Source organism: Eutrigla gurnardus (genome assembly GCF_963514095.1).
Source record: "Eutrigla gurnardus genome assembly, chromosome: 11".
NCBI classification, from domain to species: domain Eukaryota; kingdom Metazoa; phylum Chordata; class Actinopteri; order Perciformes; family Triglidae; genus Eutrigla; species Eutrigla gurnardus.
This window is the reverse complement of record NC_139925.1, coordinates 5,212,655-5,225,812: the sequence shown is the minus strand read 5'-3', so window position 1 is coordinate 5,225,812 and position 13,158 is coordinate 5,212,655. Positions and strand designations below refer to the sequence as shown.

General features: G+C 46.3%; 1 protein-coding gene across 5 annotated transcripts in view; it reads right to left on the bottom strand.

Moving 5' to 3' along the window:
* The window catches only part of LOC311020636 (signal-induced proliferation-associated 1-like protein 2), an 81,344-nt gene that overhangs the window by 46,355 nt on the left and 21,831 nt on the right, over positions 1-13,158 (bottom strand). For all 5 annotated transcript variants that reach the window (XM_084020793.1, XM_084020796.1, XM_084020795.1 and 2 more), the window contains 2 exons: positions 4,243-6,043; positions 37-170 (listed from right to left, as the gene is read on the bottom strand). In XM_084020793.1, coding sequence (XP_083876919.1) covers positions 37-170; positions 4,243-5,764 — 1,656 coding nt within the window. In that variant the 5' untranslated portion in view covers positions 5,765-6,043. The remainder of the gene's footprint in view (positions 1-36; positions 171-4,242; positions 6,044-13,158) is intronic.

Genomic DNA, 13,158 nt, shown 5'->3' with positions numbered 1-13,158 from the left:
GTTACCTGGAAGGTGACTCAGCATTATTACAGTTACCTGGCTGGTTCTGAAGGTGACTCGGTAGTTGTGCTGCATCCCGTCTTTCTCCTTCCCGTCGTCCAGCCTCTCCCGGCGCACGCTGACCGCCACGGGGCCAAGGTGGTCGTCGACCCCGAAGTAGTTTTGATGCTCTGGAAAGATCGGAATCAAAACACACGTCAACTTCACTGAAAAGTTCCAAGAAATCTTGCAAAGAAGCAGAATCTCTTTATCTAATTACTGCTTTCGCTTTGACAGAACATTACTTAATATGATTAAGCCCAAATATATATTTATTCATTTAAAAAAAACCTCATGTGGATTGACCACGGGCAAGCTGTGACACTGATTACAGAAACCAGCGGGGGGGTTCAGTGGAGATTTTAAATAGATTCACTCAGGATTAGAGCCTGATGTGTAGTGGGAGCACTGGGATTTAAAAAAAAGCAAGCAAACAAATAAAATAAAAAACAGCTCTCGACTGACCCCCTCTGACCCCGCCCAGATACTCGCCACGGCGTCGGCGCTCTCACCCGATATAAAAACACATCTAAAGCGATGTTCTGTTCGTTCTGCATGATTCAGTATTAAATATGAATTTGGGTCGACTTTGATTAAAAAAAATATATAATATTGTTTTAGATTATTCATTTTGAAGTGATGAAATATGATCCCCCCCCTTCCTTTTTGTGTCAGGACTACAGGAAGACCAACATACAAACAAGGCTAAAAATACAAAGGGATACATCGCTCAAGGTCAACTGTTTTTCACGGCGTATTGCTTTGAGGAGGCTTTATACGAGGAGCGACAGGCGAGGCAAAAGTTTCCTGGCTATGTTTAAACCCAGCGGTTACATGGTATGTGCCCTAAAACCGGCAGGCCATCAGGATATCCCCCTCTGGTCCGGCTCGGAGTATTTGTGTCCTTCGGCCGACTGTCGGCAGAACAGTTGTTGACATTCGAGGACAATTCAATCAAGAATAAGTTATGTCGACGTTTACGGGCCAGACAGATGTTAGTCACATGCCAGATTGACTCTAAAATTCAGTCGGGGGGGATTTGTCCCCTTGTCCAACAGTAACAGACAGATTTTGAGGGACTCTTCCTGGGGATATGAACCACCCCTCCCACCTCCTCTCCAGTGTACAAAACCATAATGAGTCCCCATTAAATTCCCTCGCCAGAATGCATACTTTTTCATTTTGATGACTCTCAGTAAGCTTTTCCTCTTTTGTCACCTTAAGGTCAATATGTTAATTTGTGCAGTAAATATGTAATAATCTAATGGGGAGATTACCGTGAAATGATGCTTCTAAATTGAACATTTCAGCCTCATTTCTGGCAAGTCTTCAAGCGCGGCCATGTTGCCAATATTTGGGTCGTTCTTTCCAGGAGCTTTAAAAAAATGTTTTATTGTGGGGTTTAATGAAAAATGTAATGAAGAGGTCACTCGCATGACTTCAGACTTTTAGTCTTAGTATAAAGGAGTGTAAGAACTACTATTTTATGGGTTAACATAAATATTTGAAATCCAGCATAAATACATAAAACTGTACTTAATGAGAATATTGTAAAAGATAGAGTATCACTGGAAAATCTTTTAGTTTATTTGCGTTTAGGACATCGACAGGAGCAGAGCTCTGCACACAGAAAGCAATGCCTTGAGCAAACAGCCCCTTAATCCAGGCTAAAGCCGCGGCCAAAGACCTGGATCCAAAGACCTGGATCCAAAGACCTGGATCCAGCAAACAACAAAAGAAAAAAACAACTTAAGCACGAGAGATTCCTGCAGGAGTTTTTGGCGTTGCATCCGTGCCGTGTCGAGCATGCCATGTAAATATTCTTGTCGCTGTGGCATTAACGATGGCACAAAGCGCATATCAGCATGAATAATAAATTAACTGTATGGAGGCAACGCGGGGTTAACCGCCCGAGGAATGCGTGGCTCGTCAGGGTTGGGAGGGGGGTGGGGTTGTTCGGGGGGGGGGGGGAAATGCTCTGCGAGGCATAAGGTCAAATGATGGTTGGAGGCCAAATGGCCTCTGTATACGAGCCACTGGGCCGCAGAGCGCCGACAGCACGCCGAGGGAGGCGGTGTCGGCCGCGGAGACGAGCCTTTTGTCGACACATTTCTATCACGCGTCGCCGTTACTCATCTCTGGGTGTTGACAATTTGCCAAAAGGTTGCAGAAAGGAGGACTTGGATCGTCACGTCGAATGATGCCTCAATTCCATCTTCCTGTCACTCCACACAGCAGGAATGCCTCCAACATCTTTAATCTGCACAGCCTCACTTTTTTACATTTGTGTCCCTAAAATATATTATACATTTATATTATGTTTTACATAAGTGATAATCAAAGATGAAGACCTGTCCTGTTGTATATCTCCACTAGTTTGAGTGCCTGGGCTTTGGGGACCGGCTGATACCTGGTATTTTATACGGGAATACCGATGCAGATTAGCAGCTTTGCTATAATCCGGCATGTTTACAGAGATGTTTTTGATGTTCATTAATGTACTGTCCCTATCCAAAAATAAAGCATTTTATTATTATTACCAGTGTTTAATGACGGACGCGACTGGGGTTCATTCTTTTATATGTTAGGAAACATCATCTTTACATCTTTACTTTGTTTAACAAAACAAATAGATACAAATGTATTGAATTTAGTATTTAAATTATAAAAACCTTCAAAATGAACAGGAATTGCAGCTCAAGTGTAAATCTTTTGAATGCATTAACAAGAATTAACATTAAATTAGCATCCGGACTGCCAGAGGTGGGAAGTACAAATACTTTGTTAACGTACTTAAGTCGAATATTCTTTACTTGAGAATATATTTTTCTGACAACCTTTTACTTTAACATAAGTATCTGTACTTTCTTCTCCTCACATTTTCACAACAGGCTCCTTATTTTAGTTTTAATGCATTTTATTTTTATTAATTTGACACAAGATTCAGTGAGCCTTGCAGAAAGGAAATGTCCTTCATCCTTTTACATTTTATAGCCTGTACTTTTTCACTTGTACTAAAGTAAGGACGTTGAATCAGTACTTCTACGTATATTTAAACACAAGTATCTGCACTTTAACTTGTGTGTTACTACGACCTGCCTGTGTTACAGGTCCTGGCCCGTGGGTGTGGATGAATCACACTGTCCATTAGTGGAGAAACACTCCTGTTGCTGAGGGAAGGAGGCTTTGAGGCAATCAATGGGATCAATGTTCAGAGCCCGGGTTGATAAAAGCTCGCCCTGAAGTGGTGACACGCCACGTTTGGGCGACTGCGTGTTTACGGCGAAGCAGAGGTGACGACAGACTGTCTCTCTGATAAAACGCCTCGTGAAAAAAAGGGCAAAGGGCTTCCTCCGCACACAAAAATGAAACTGACAGCGACACAAGCCGTGTCAATTATACATCGTCCTGTCAGGGAGAGGTCACAAACACAACAGAACAACGTTTTGGTGTGCTTGAACGCTACGCGGGGCTGGTCTCCTTTAACGGAGCCTCGATTGAGTTTTACAAGCTGGAGAATATCTCAACACAGAGAGCATCTTTTTTGAAGAAGGTCAGGCATCTCTCGGTGTGAAAGGTGAAGCAGCTGTTTTCTGGGGAGACTCAAGAATGGGTAACTCAATCCGCTGAGAACACAGACGAAGGAGGGGGGAGGCAGATATGTACAATGCGGAGATGGGTCGGGGTCTGCGTGGTATTTCCAGTCACATAGGTGTTTTAATGAGAGGGACCTGGGGGCATAGTTCTTTACTGACCCTCATAGCAGGGGCCTCCCTTCACACCCCATGTGGCCCCAACGGGGAACAGCTGCAGCACACACACACACACACACACACACACACACACACACAAACACACACCCTCACATGACTAATCATGGCCTCTCCGAAGGGGTTCGGGACAGAATCACAGAGAGGACACGACCGCTCCTCTTCCGAGGAAGTGAAACGCACACCCTCGCAAAAACCCAACACAGGCTCGCTATTGTTCTGGCCCCTTATTTCATCTGGTCCTTACGAAAGTAACTGGGCCGCGGAGATATCTGACCCAACCAGCGGAGGCTGTTCCATTCGCTCTCACACGGCAGTCTTGTTTCAAGGAATTTGGCCTAGAAAGTTTAATAATCCTCAAGATCGACTCATTTAAATCCATCCTGTATAATCGCTGTTTAATCAAAAATCACATCATCATCATCATCCTTACCTCTCCCGTAGAAGTACTTGTGGTAGTAGTACGCTCCGAGGTCGATGTGTTCAATGATGTAGCGTTTGACCTTCTCCCTGTGGATGGGCTGGTTTTCCCGAGGCACCTCCAGCACCGAGACGCCGGCGTTGGTGCAGTGGGAACTCAGCGAGGATTCGAACGAGCAGCTCTCCGACAAACCGCTGTAGTTGGCGCTGTTGGCCCTGGAGAGGGAGATCCTCCTCTCGCCCTCGCCGCCGATCTCGTTGCGAAAGTGTGGACAGCCGAGCACCAAGCTGTTGCTCTTCCCGTCGCCCTCGTCGGCGTCCAGGTTCTCCTTGGGGTTCAGGTCCTCCCGGCTGCCGAGCGGCGACTCAAACATGGGGGCGTTCCCGCTGCTACATCCTGCAGCGCCGCTGTCCATCCCCGGCCCGGCTCCCAGCCCGGGTCCCGCCACCGCTCCGCCCCCGGGCAACATGGCTCCGAGCGGGCCTAGTCCGGCCGAGGCCGCCGAAGCCCCCGTGGTGGTGTTCTTCCTCTGGTTCAGGTGAGCTCTGCTCGCCACCGCCTCGCTGATGTTGAACAGGACGCTCTGGACGTCGTAGTGCGCGAAGCACTTCTGGAAGCTGAGCGGCCGCCGGTCGTCCTCCATCGACAGCCGCAGGGCGTCGCTCTCGCTCTTTATGGTCCGCAGCTTCCTGAACAGAGACGTCTCCGACGACTCCGACTTGAGGCGCCTCATGAAGGACTTCTCCGGCTCCCGGCTGTAGAGGAGCGAGTTGTCGATGTAGTCGTAGCCTGGAATGTGGACGATCTCGCCGCGGGCGATCTGGGCCGCCGTCTGCAGGCTCGGGGAGAGCGAGGTGTCGCAGCGCAACAGCTCGGGGAACCCCATGGGGGGTATGCTGCGGTGGTCCAGGGTGTCCACCCGGTAGCCCCTCAGCATGGTGAAGAAGCCGTCCCCGCTGAGGCCCTGCCGGTCGATGGAGGACGTGCTGCCGTACTCGCGGTGCAGCGAGGCCCCCGTGTTGGGATTCACAGCGTCCATTATGTCCTCGGAGTCAATGTCACTGATGGTCACGTCGCTGTTGCTGCGCTGGCGGATCGGGTGCAGACCTTTCAGCGGGGAGTGGCCGAGCAGGTCGCTGAGCGCGTATTTGTCCGAGTAGTCCACCTCCAGGCAGACCGCCTCGCCTTGCTCCAGTATTTCCACCGCGTGCTCCTGCTGGCCGTTCGTGAACACGGGGATCACGCTCTGGTAGTTGGGCGAAGGCCGCCCTTCCCATCCGTCTTTCCTCGGAGGCCAGTCTGTCACCCGGGCACGGACGCCCATTTTAGGCATAGCTGGATTGCCATTTGTCTTGCCGGCGCTTTCGGGTTTGCCCTGCATGTTTGGGGCGGGCGGCCCCATGCTACCGTTCAGGGCTTTGAGTTTCCTGCTGAATAGCTCCTCTGACTGCATGGCTCTGGAGGATTCTTCTGGGCCTCCCACAGTTCCCACGAGGTTCGGTTTGTTGTCTGTCACAGGGCTCAAAGTGCTCATATCCTGCCGACAGACCCCTTGAAGAGCAGACTTTCGGGACCCTTCGTCATCGTATCACGTGATTTGCTCACTGGTGAGCGGCGGCGGCGGCGGAGGAGGAGCCTCTTTCCTGAGTCAACGAAGCAGCCGTCGTCATAACTCACAGAAGGCGGCTGGCACCATCAACACACAGCATTTGGATGTCAAGGACAAGTGTCTGAGGGGCGCTGAGGCACAGCGGAGCGGAGGCTTTTCTCACAGCATGCCGCCGATGCAGAACGACAGCTGAAAGAGTTGGATCTGTGGCGGAGAAAGAAAAACACGGGAGAAAATGTGAGCACGCGGCGAGAGGGTTACACAATACTGTAACTGAGACATTTTCATGTCCAAACAAAAAGGAACGACCCCGAGAACACGGCACATTCAGCTCAGCTATAAAAATGATCATTCCTCTGACCTTAATCATCTGATCCCTGTTATGTTGTAATAAACTCCCACTCATGCAGCATTAGCTTGGGAAGTATGCGGAGCATATCATTGAATACGGCTAATTAAGGTATTTGAGAGGAGCCGGTGCCGTTATGGGTTTATAACAAGATAGATGTATATCTTCGTTGGTGCTTCCAGCCAATGCCTAACAGATGGCAGCGAGGCAAATTACAGCAACAAGAGGCAGATGTTCAGCTAAATGTTTGCATGTACCAATATGTGATCCAACCGCTCGCAGCATCATCAAGCCTGCAAATTATACGGACGAGTCTCCATTTTTTATCGGATGTAGTTGGTTAGAAGGGAAATTAACAAAGATCCAATTAGGTTAATATGACAAATAAAATGATGAAATGTAATATAACATATGAAGGGTGAATTTTCATGATAATCTTGAATATAGTCAGGTTCGAGAGCTTGATTTGAAGAAAATACAGTATCATCAACTTAAAAACAGACTCACATAATGATGCCATTTACAAAGATGTATTAATCATGTATTTATGCAGGGAGATCTTATGATTTTTGATGAAACTTGTCCTTGAAAAGCAGCTTTGTTTCCCTCTTGGATATTTTTCAACAACTACATCATTCAAACTCGCATGTTTCCAGTTTTTTTTTTTATCTCTAAATGATGTAGTAAAATCCTACAGATGTAGACTTTTGTTGAACGGGTCGGTCGTATACCTTCCTTCCAACTTCTGGAAACGATTCGACACGAACCAACAAAGAACTGGACTTCATACGTCGCTGAAAGCAAAAAGTTCAGGAGGAAGTGAGCAGCCGAATCCCATCGCACGCCATTAGATACGTAGTAAGGGTTCAAAAGAGGGGGCTGAGGTGTTGCACTGGATTTGATTCCCCTTCTCAAACAGCGACTTCTGCACGGAGGATCACACCACACCATGCCACAGTAGAGACTACAAGCCTCCCTACATTGACCTAAATGCTTTTTTCGTGTTCTTTGGGACTGCTGGTGCGCCTCGTTCCTCCTCCTGCTGCAATCATGTGAAAACCCCCTGAGTTATCAAGTAAACCCTCCCCGTCACAGAACAGGCTGCTCTTTTCCACCCCCCCCCTTTTCCTTTTTGCTCCAGTGCAGATGTTAAAGCTTCTCTTTTTTGTGTGACGTTTCACTGTGGACGTGATGGATGGAGTTGGAGCCCCGGCCTTTAATATGATATCTTCTATTCCCAGACAACTGTTTACATTTCTCATACACAGTTAAGGAGGAGGGTTAACTATTTTAGGAAGAAAATGTGGGTCGCTGCAGGCCAGACTAGACCAAACACACTCGGAAACATTACAATAATAATAATAAGTATGCACTTCAGACGGGGCCACATACAGGCTAATACACGCATGACCTAAATGTGAAGGATGAAGGAATAGATACCTCTAAATTACCCACAATCCTCCCTCTCTCTCCCCTCCGACATGTCGAACCGGTCTGGTCATGAACACAGCTTCATTCACAAGCAGGCAAACTGTGGTGCCACTGTATTTAACACAAAGCTTAGGGAGGACAGAGAGATATTGTGTTGTGTCATGTGAATGCATAATGTAGCGGCGAGTACTGTTCTGGGAAATATGTTTGTCCGTCAGAGCTTGCGATTGATGAATAATGGAGTATCTGCCGGGTTGTAGTGTAGCGAGCAACGCCGGAGCAAAGCCTCATTTTCAATGCAGACAACATCTGTGTGTCTGAAAAAAACAGCCTCAAGTGGTAGATTTGGGGATGAAGTTGGTTGGTTATTAAAAAAAAAAAAGGAACAAATGTACAAGTGTGGTTATGAAAGTGAAATCTCTCATTCAAAATTTAGTGTTACTGTTACTGATGTGGTCTAATATCTGCAAGCAGGGGCCGATCTGTCTGAAGAATGCCCCTTTCATGAAGTTTAATATGTAGATCTGCTGGTTTTGGTCACTTTTAGAAGGATAACTGTTTGTGAAATATTTGTGAATCTTCTCGACTTGACAAAAAAGTGCTTCAAAACAGATCCCTCGTATCCTAAAATGTCCCGCCTCCAAAACACACAACTCTGGAACATTATTTTAGGTTTCTATGTAGCGTTTCACCAACTAAAAACATCACTTGTTGAATATTAAATATAATACATTGCTCCTTGTCATGTCTCTGAAAATAATAAGAGACATCTTCTGCTGGGAACACGTAAACCAGCATCGCCTCATCTTCTTCTTCTTCTTCTGTTGAGGTTTATGGCGGTTGGCATAAGTGTTGCACTTAGGAACGGGACCATATGAAAATTTCATGTCGCGGTTATCCCGGGCCAAAAATAATTGCAATTCATGATATTATCCTATGCATTAAGTGAAAAATGTGCTTAAAATTAAAAAAAATAATGGTATTTAAACATATGGTATCGCTTTACATTTACAAATATTTCTATTGCGTCACAGATAAGACATTACATCCTTTTTTTGAAAATTCTTCTTCCTGTATAAATAAATTAATAATACACTATTTTAAATGTATTTTTGTAAACTGTATTTAAAAAAAAATCTTTCCAGGATAACAAGCTAGACAGCTTTTTCCAGTCAGTCGTGACGATATTTGCAATTATGGCGATAATAGAAATTCACCGTGATCAACTTATTGTGTTTTTACTGCGTTAAAATCCGATATCCTCCCCTCCCTGGTTGCACTGCGATGTCTGGAAGTTTATCCCAGAGAACTTGGTGTGAAGGAGGCTTATGTCAACTAAAATCCATCTCGTTTCAGAGGTGACTACACGGCAGTCCGCTGACCACAAAACACTCGAATGTCACGCGTCCACTGAGCACAAGGCCTTTCACTCACATCAAAATGTGCCACCTGTGCAAACAGCTTCATCAATGGGACACTCCAACCCAGGCTTTAACGGATGACTGGGAACCAGAAGAACAAAGGAGCTGCCGTACTGTAAACTCAATGCATGACAGCAAAACAGCATGAATGACTTCCCACAGGAGGCAAAAAACAAAAAGATAAGGACAAAAACAATCAAAGTTAATTATTATTCTTAGGAGAAAAAAGGGGAAAACAGCACCAAAAACAAAAGAAAACACAGCATCCGTGTTATTTTACTTCCTGGTTTCACCTCCAAATGGTAGCAAATGTATTGTAAAAAAAACAAACAAAAACAAAACAAAAAGTACTTCTATATTCTTACCTATAGCACTTTTATCATAGCACTGTTGTACTTGTACTACTTTACTCAGACGAGGACCTAACACTTGTTTCTATTTTTCGCTCTTACTTTATCGGCAATGATATGTTGTGGTTTCTTTCTTTTGACAAATGTACTTATTGTCAGACGCTTTGGACAAGAGCTAAACAACCTAAATGTAAATGTAAATACAACAACAACAAAAAAGCAACAGGAGACTAGGCTGTTTATGTTGCTAGCGTCTCGCCTCTCCCTGTTTGTGCTGCTAGTCGAGGGTCAGGAAAGGGTTAGCTGGCCTTTATTTCACGTTGTGGACAGGACGGGATAAACTAGAGAACATGGGGGTCTGTGTTTCCCTTTCCTGCCTTCTATTAGCTACTTTCCCAGCGCGACAGTGATTAATGAACACAGTTGTACCATGTCTACCCCCCATCCCCCCCACAAATAGAGTTAGCCAGAGGCGACTTGGTCAGCAGAATCTATCTCATGTGTTTGACCTGAAGGAGGCTGTTTTCTGTCCTTGCCTTTGTGGACGTGTGTGTGTGTGTGTGTGTGTGTGTGTGTGTGTGTGTGTGTGTGTGTGTGTGTGTGCGTGCATGGGGAGGCAGCAGATGGAGGGTGGGCGGTCTGCTTTGCTAACAGCCCTTTATTACGGGAGTAATGCATCGCCATTATGGGTGTTTAAGACGCGAGGGCCTGGTGGACAAGGGGGGAAGGGACGGTGAGGGAGAGATCGGGGGGGGTGAAGGGAGGCCTAATTACAGTAATGAACTCATTTTCTGTCTCTGATGTCGGATAGTCCGTCTTTCATCTTGGTTCATCCAGAGGGGAGTGGCCCAGCGGTTCTGCCAGGTCTTAAAATAATCCTCTGACATTGTGGCCTGATTAAAGGGCCAGGCAGATATTAATATGCCGTCAGAAAACGAGAAAAAAGTGAACAGATTCCCGTCCAGCGTCCTGAGATTAATAAGTCTGTCACCGATATTTCACCTGAGCAGGACTCACGTCTATGACTCCTACACATCCGTCAGATGATCCACGCTTACAGGAGGACCAGTTTTTCTTTTCAATAACAGAAATGTATGCAAATGAAGTCACAAAGCGAGGATGTTCTACAAAACAGCCCTGCATGCATTAACACCGAAGCCCCATTTGCAAACACATTTTCTGCACAACATTATTAAGCTTACTCCACTCAGAGCTGACAGCACTTAAGGAAATTAGGCAAATACTCTTCGCTGCTTCACAAGCCCCTTTTTAGAAACATCCTTTAGAGGAATGCCAAATCCGCCGCAGGCAGCCGCGGCTCTCTGAAAAGCCAAACTCCTCACTTGTCTCGGACCTAAGGTTGCGTTTTTAAAAATATCTTGTGTGGCAGAAACTAGTCAATGAAAGGTTTTAGTGGGTCGTGTCATCGGTGGAAGTCAATTACGCAAGCAAAAATATCAAGATTTGCATATGTTTGGCTATCAAAAGACATTTTATCTGCATGTTTTCTGCCGGTGAATGATTTGCAGACTATCATAACAACATTGTGCGATTATGTTATTCAAATACACTGGCAAAGCTGAAGCAGGAGACACAGAGCTTCTCCAATGAGGTGATTCTAGTCACGCTGTGCCTTGAATTTCCTCTAAAAAACGTCCAGGCTATCGCACCTCGGGGTCAAACGTGTTTATTTAGCCCCCGCCACGATGCCGGGCCGCTCTCGAGCCCCCGGGGGTTGAACGCGCAAAAACCTGTGATTACAGCCAATTATCTTTAATAAAGCCCGCCGTAATTGAGCCATATTAAAGCTCCTCTGTTCTCTCAGCAAGCAGGAAGTAGTAGCTGGCCTCCGTCCCCAAGACGCCCCGACCTCCAGAGCCCGAGCCAAGCTGCGATGCAGTCATCCTCTCCTCCCGCAGCCAAATTGGGGTGCAATGTAGGTTAGGGGCCAAGATGATTACGCCAATTTTCCAGCTCATGGACTTCATCATATAGTGACTCAGGCGGCGAATTTACAAGTCTCTTCAACCCCCCCTGATTATTTTTAGTTCCTCGTTACCTGCCTTCCACGGTTTAGTGTTGACAGTCGAACATTTGGATGTGTCGCACCGTGTTCATCATTAACACGGAGGAAAGGTGTGTGTGTGGGGGGGGAATCCAAGCGGAAAGCAGACAAACCTGAAAGCATGTTGCTTACGCTTCACTTCCCGCCATTTGATTCCTCAATAAACTCGCAGTAAAAACAATGAATCACATTCCATGTCACATCGCACTCAGGCACAGTCACATTTACGCTGCACGCGGATTTTAAGGGTTTCGTGGGAGCTCTGTTTTCAATCTTCTATTGAGGACAGCTGTTCCAACCTCGTGGTGGGAATTGGAAAGGGAGAGCGTGATGGTTTTGGGCAGAAATTTTATTAAATTCATCACACTTTTCAGCAGGAAGGAGGAGGGATGAACCAAGACACGGGCAATCTCCATTCTGATGAAAACACTCGTGTTTCTGCTTCGCCGGAGCGATTCTTTCACGTTAACTGGGTTAAAGCAAAAGGAGAATGTGAGGTTAAGAAGAGAAGTGAATGTGGTGGAGTGGGAAGTAAGAAAGAAAAAAAAAAAAAAAACAGGAGTTTTGCCAAAACGTTGCTCAATGAGAATTGTGCAATTAAACCATAGAACCAATTAATTGGGGCGATATTATCCTTGAGAGTTCATTACTGGGGCCTGGGAAACGGGCGTACCATCTTCCACAAGTGCCTCCAGAACCAGAAAGGACATTTGTTAAGGCATTTGTGTGTGTGTGTGTGTGTGTGTGTGTGTGTGTGTGTGTGTGTGTGTGTGTGTGTGTGTGTGTGTGTGTGTGTGTGTGCTCACACCCGACCGAGGCCACGTAAAGACCAAAAGAAAACCATTCAACGTGTCCCTCTTTCATGTCCTGCTCACACAATTCAGCCTCCCATCGGGGAGGAATCTCCCACCAGCTGACCCCTTAAATTAGCAGCGATGCTAAAGCCCTGCCATTGACGGACCCGGACCCGCCCCCTTCCTGTATCCAAGCCGGTAACAACCCAATCCACCGACTCCACCTTCCCCTTATTGTGGTCGGACCACCAACCGAACGCCCCGCGACGGGTCCCATATTGCCTGCAGGGGAGTAATGCTGAGATTTTAATGGCCGGTGTGAATGGAGGGTCACACCCTCGGTGGGAGGTAAGGAAACCGACGAAATGAGTTCCAGCCAGCTGCCTTATCGCGCCTGATAAAAGCAAACAAGCAAAATGTATCCAGCCTGGTTATACTTTACTAAATATTCACATGGATGGAGATGGAGAATTTGCACAACCACGGATGTGCAAATTCAATTTAGGTTAAGCGGGGCTGCATAAGTAATAAGCTGCGAAATTAAAAATAATACTCCACGCGTGATGAGCAGCAATTTGACAGCATCATGCATTAAAGAGGATATAGTAACCAAAGAGACTCCTTCACCTCACTCTGCGCATCATCGTGAGCTCCACTACCCTCCATTTGAAATTGAATTGAACAAAAAGCAACATAAAGCCACAAATCCTGATGCTGGGAGTCTAAATGAAAAGATGCACACTTTTCTACAGCTTTTCTTGTCGGAGGCCGGTGGGGGAAGGAGTCAGAACCGGTCCCGGGACTGTTTGGAATGACAAAAAGCAGAGCGGCTGGTGTGTTTTTGTTCCCTGAACCAAACAAAGGCAGCAAAGAGGAGGGGATTGTGTGCCAGCCATTTTTATGATGTGC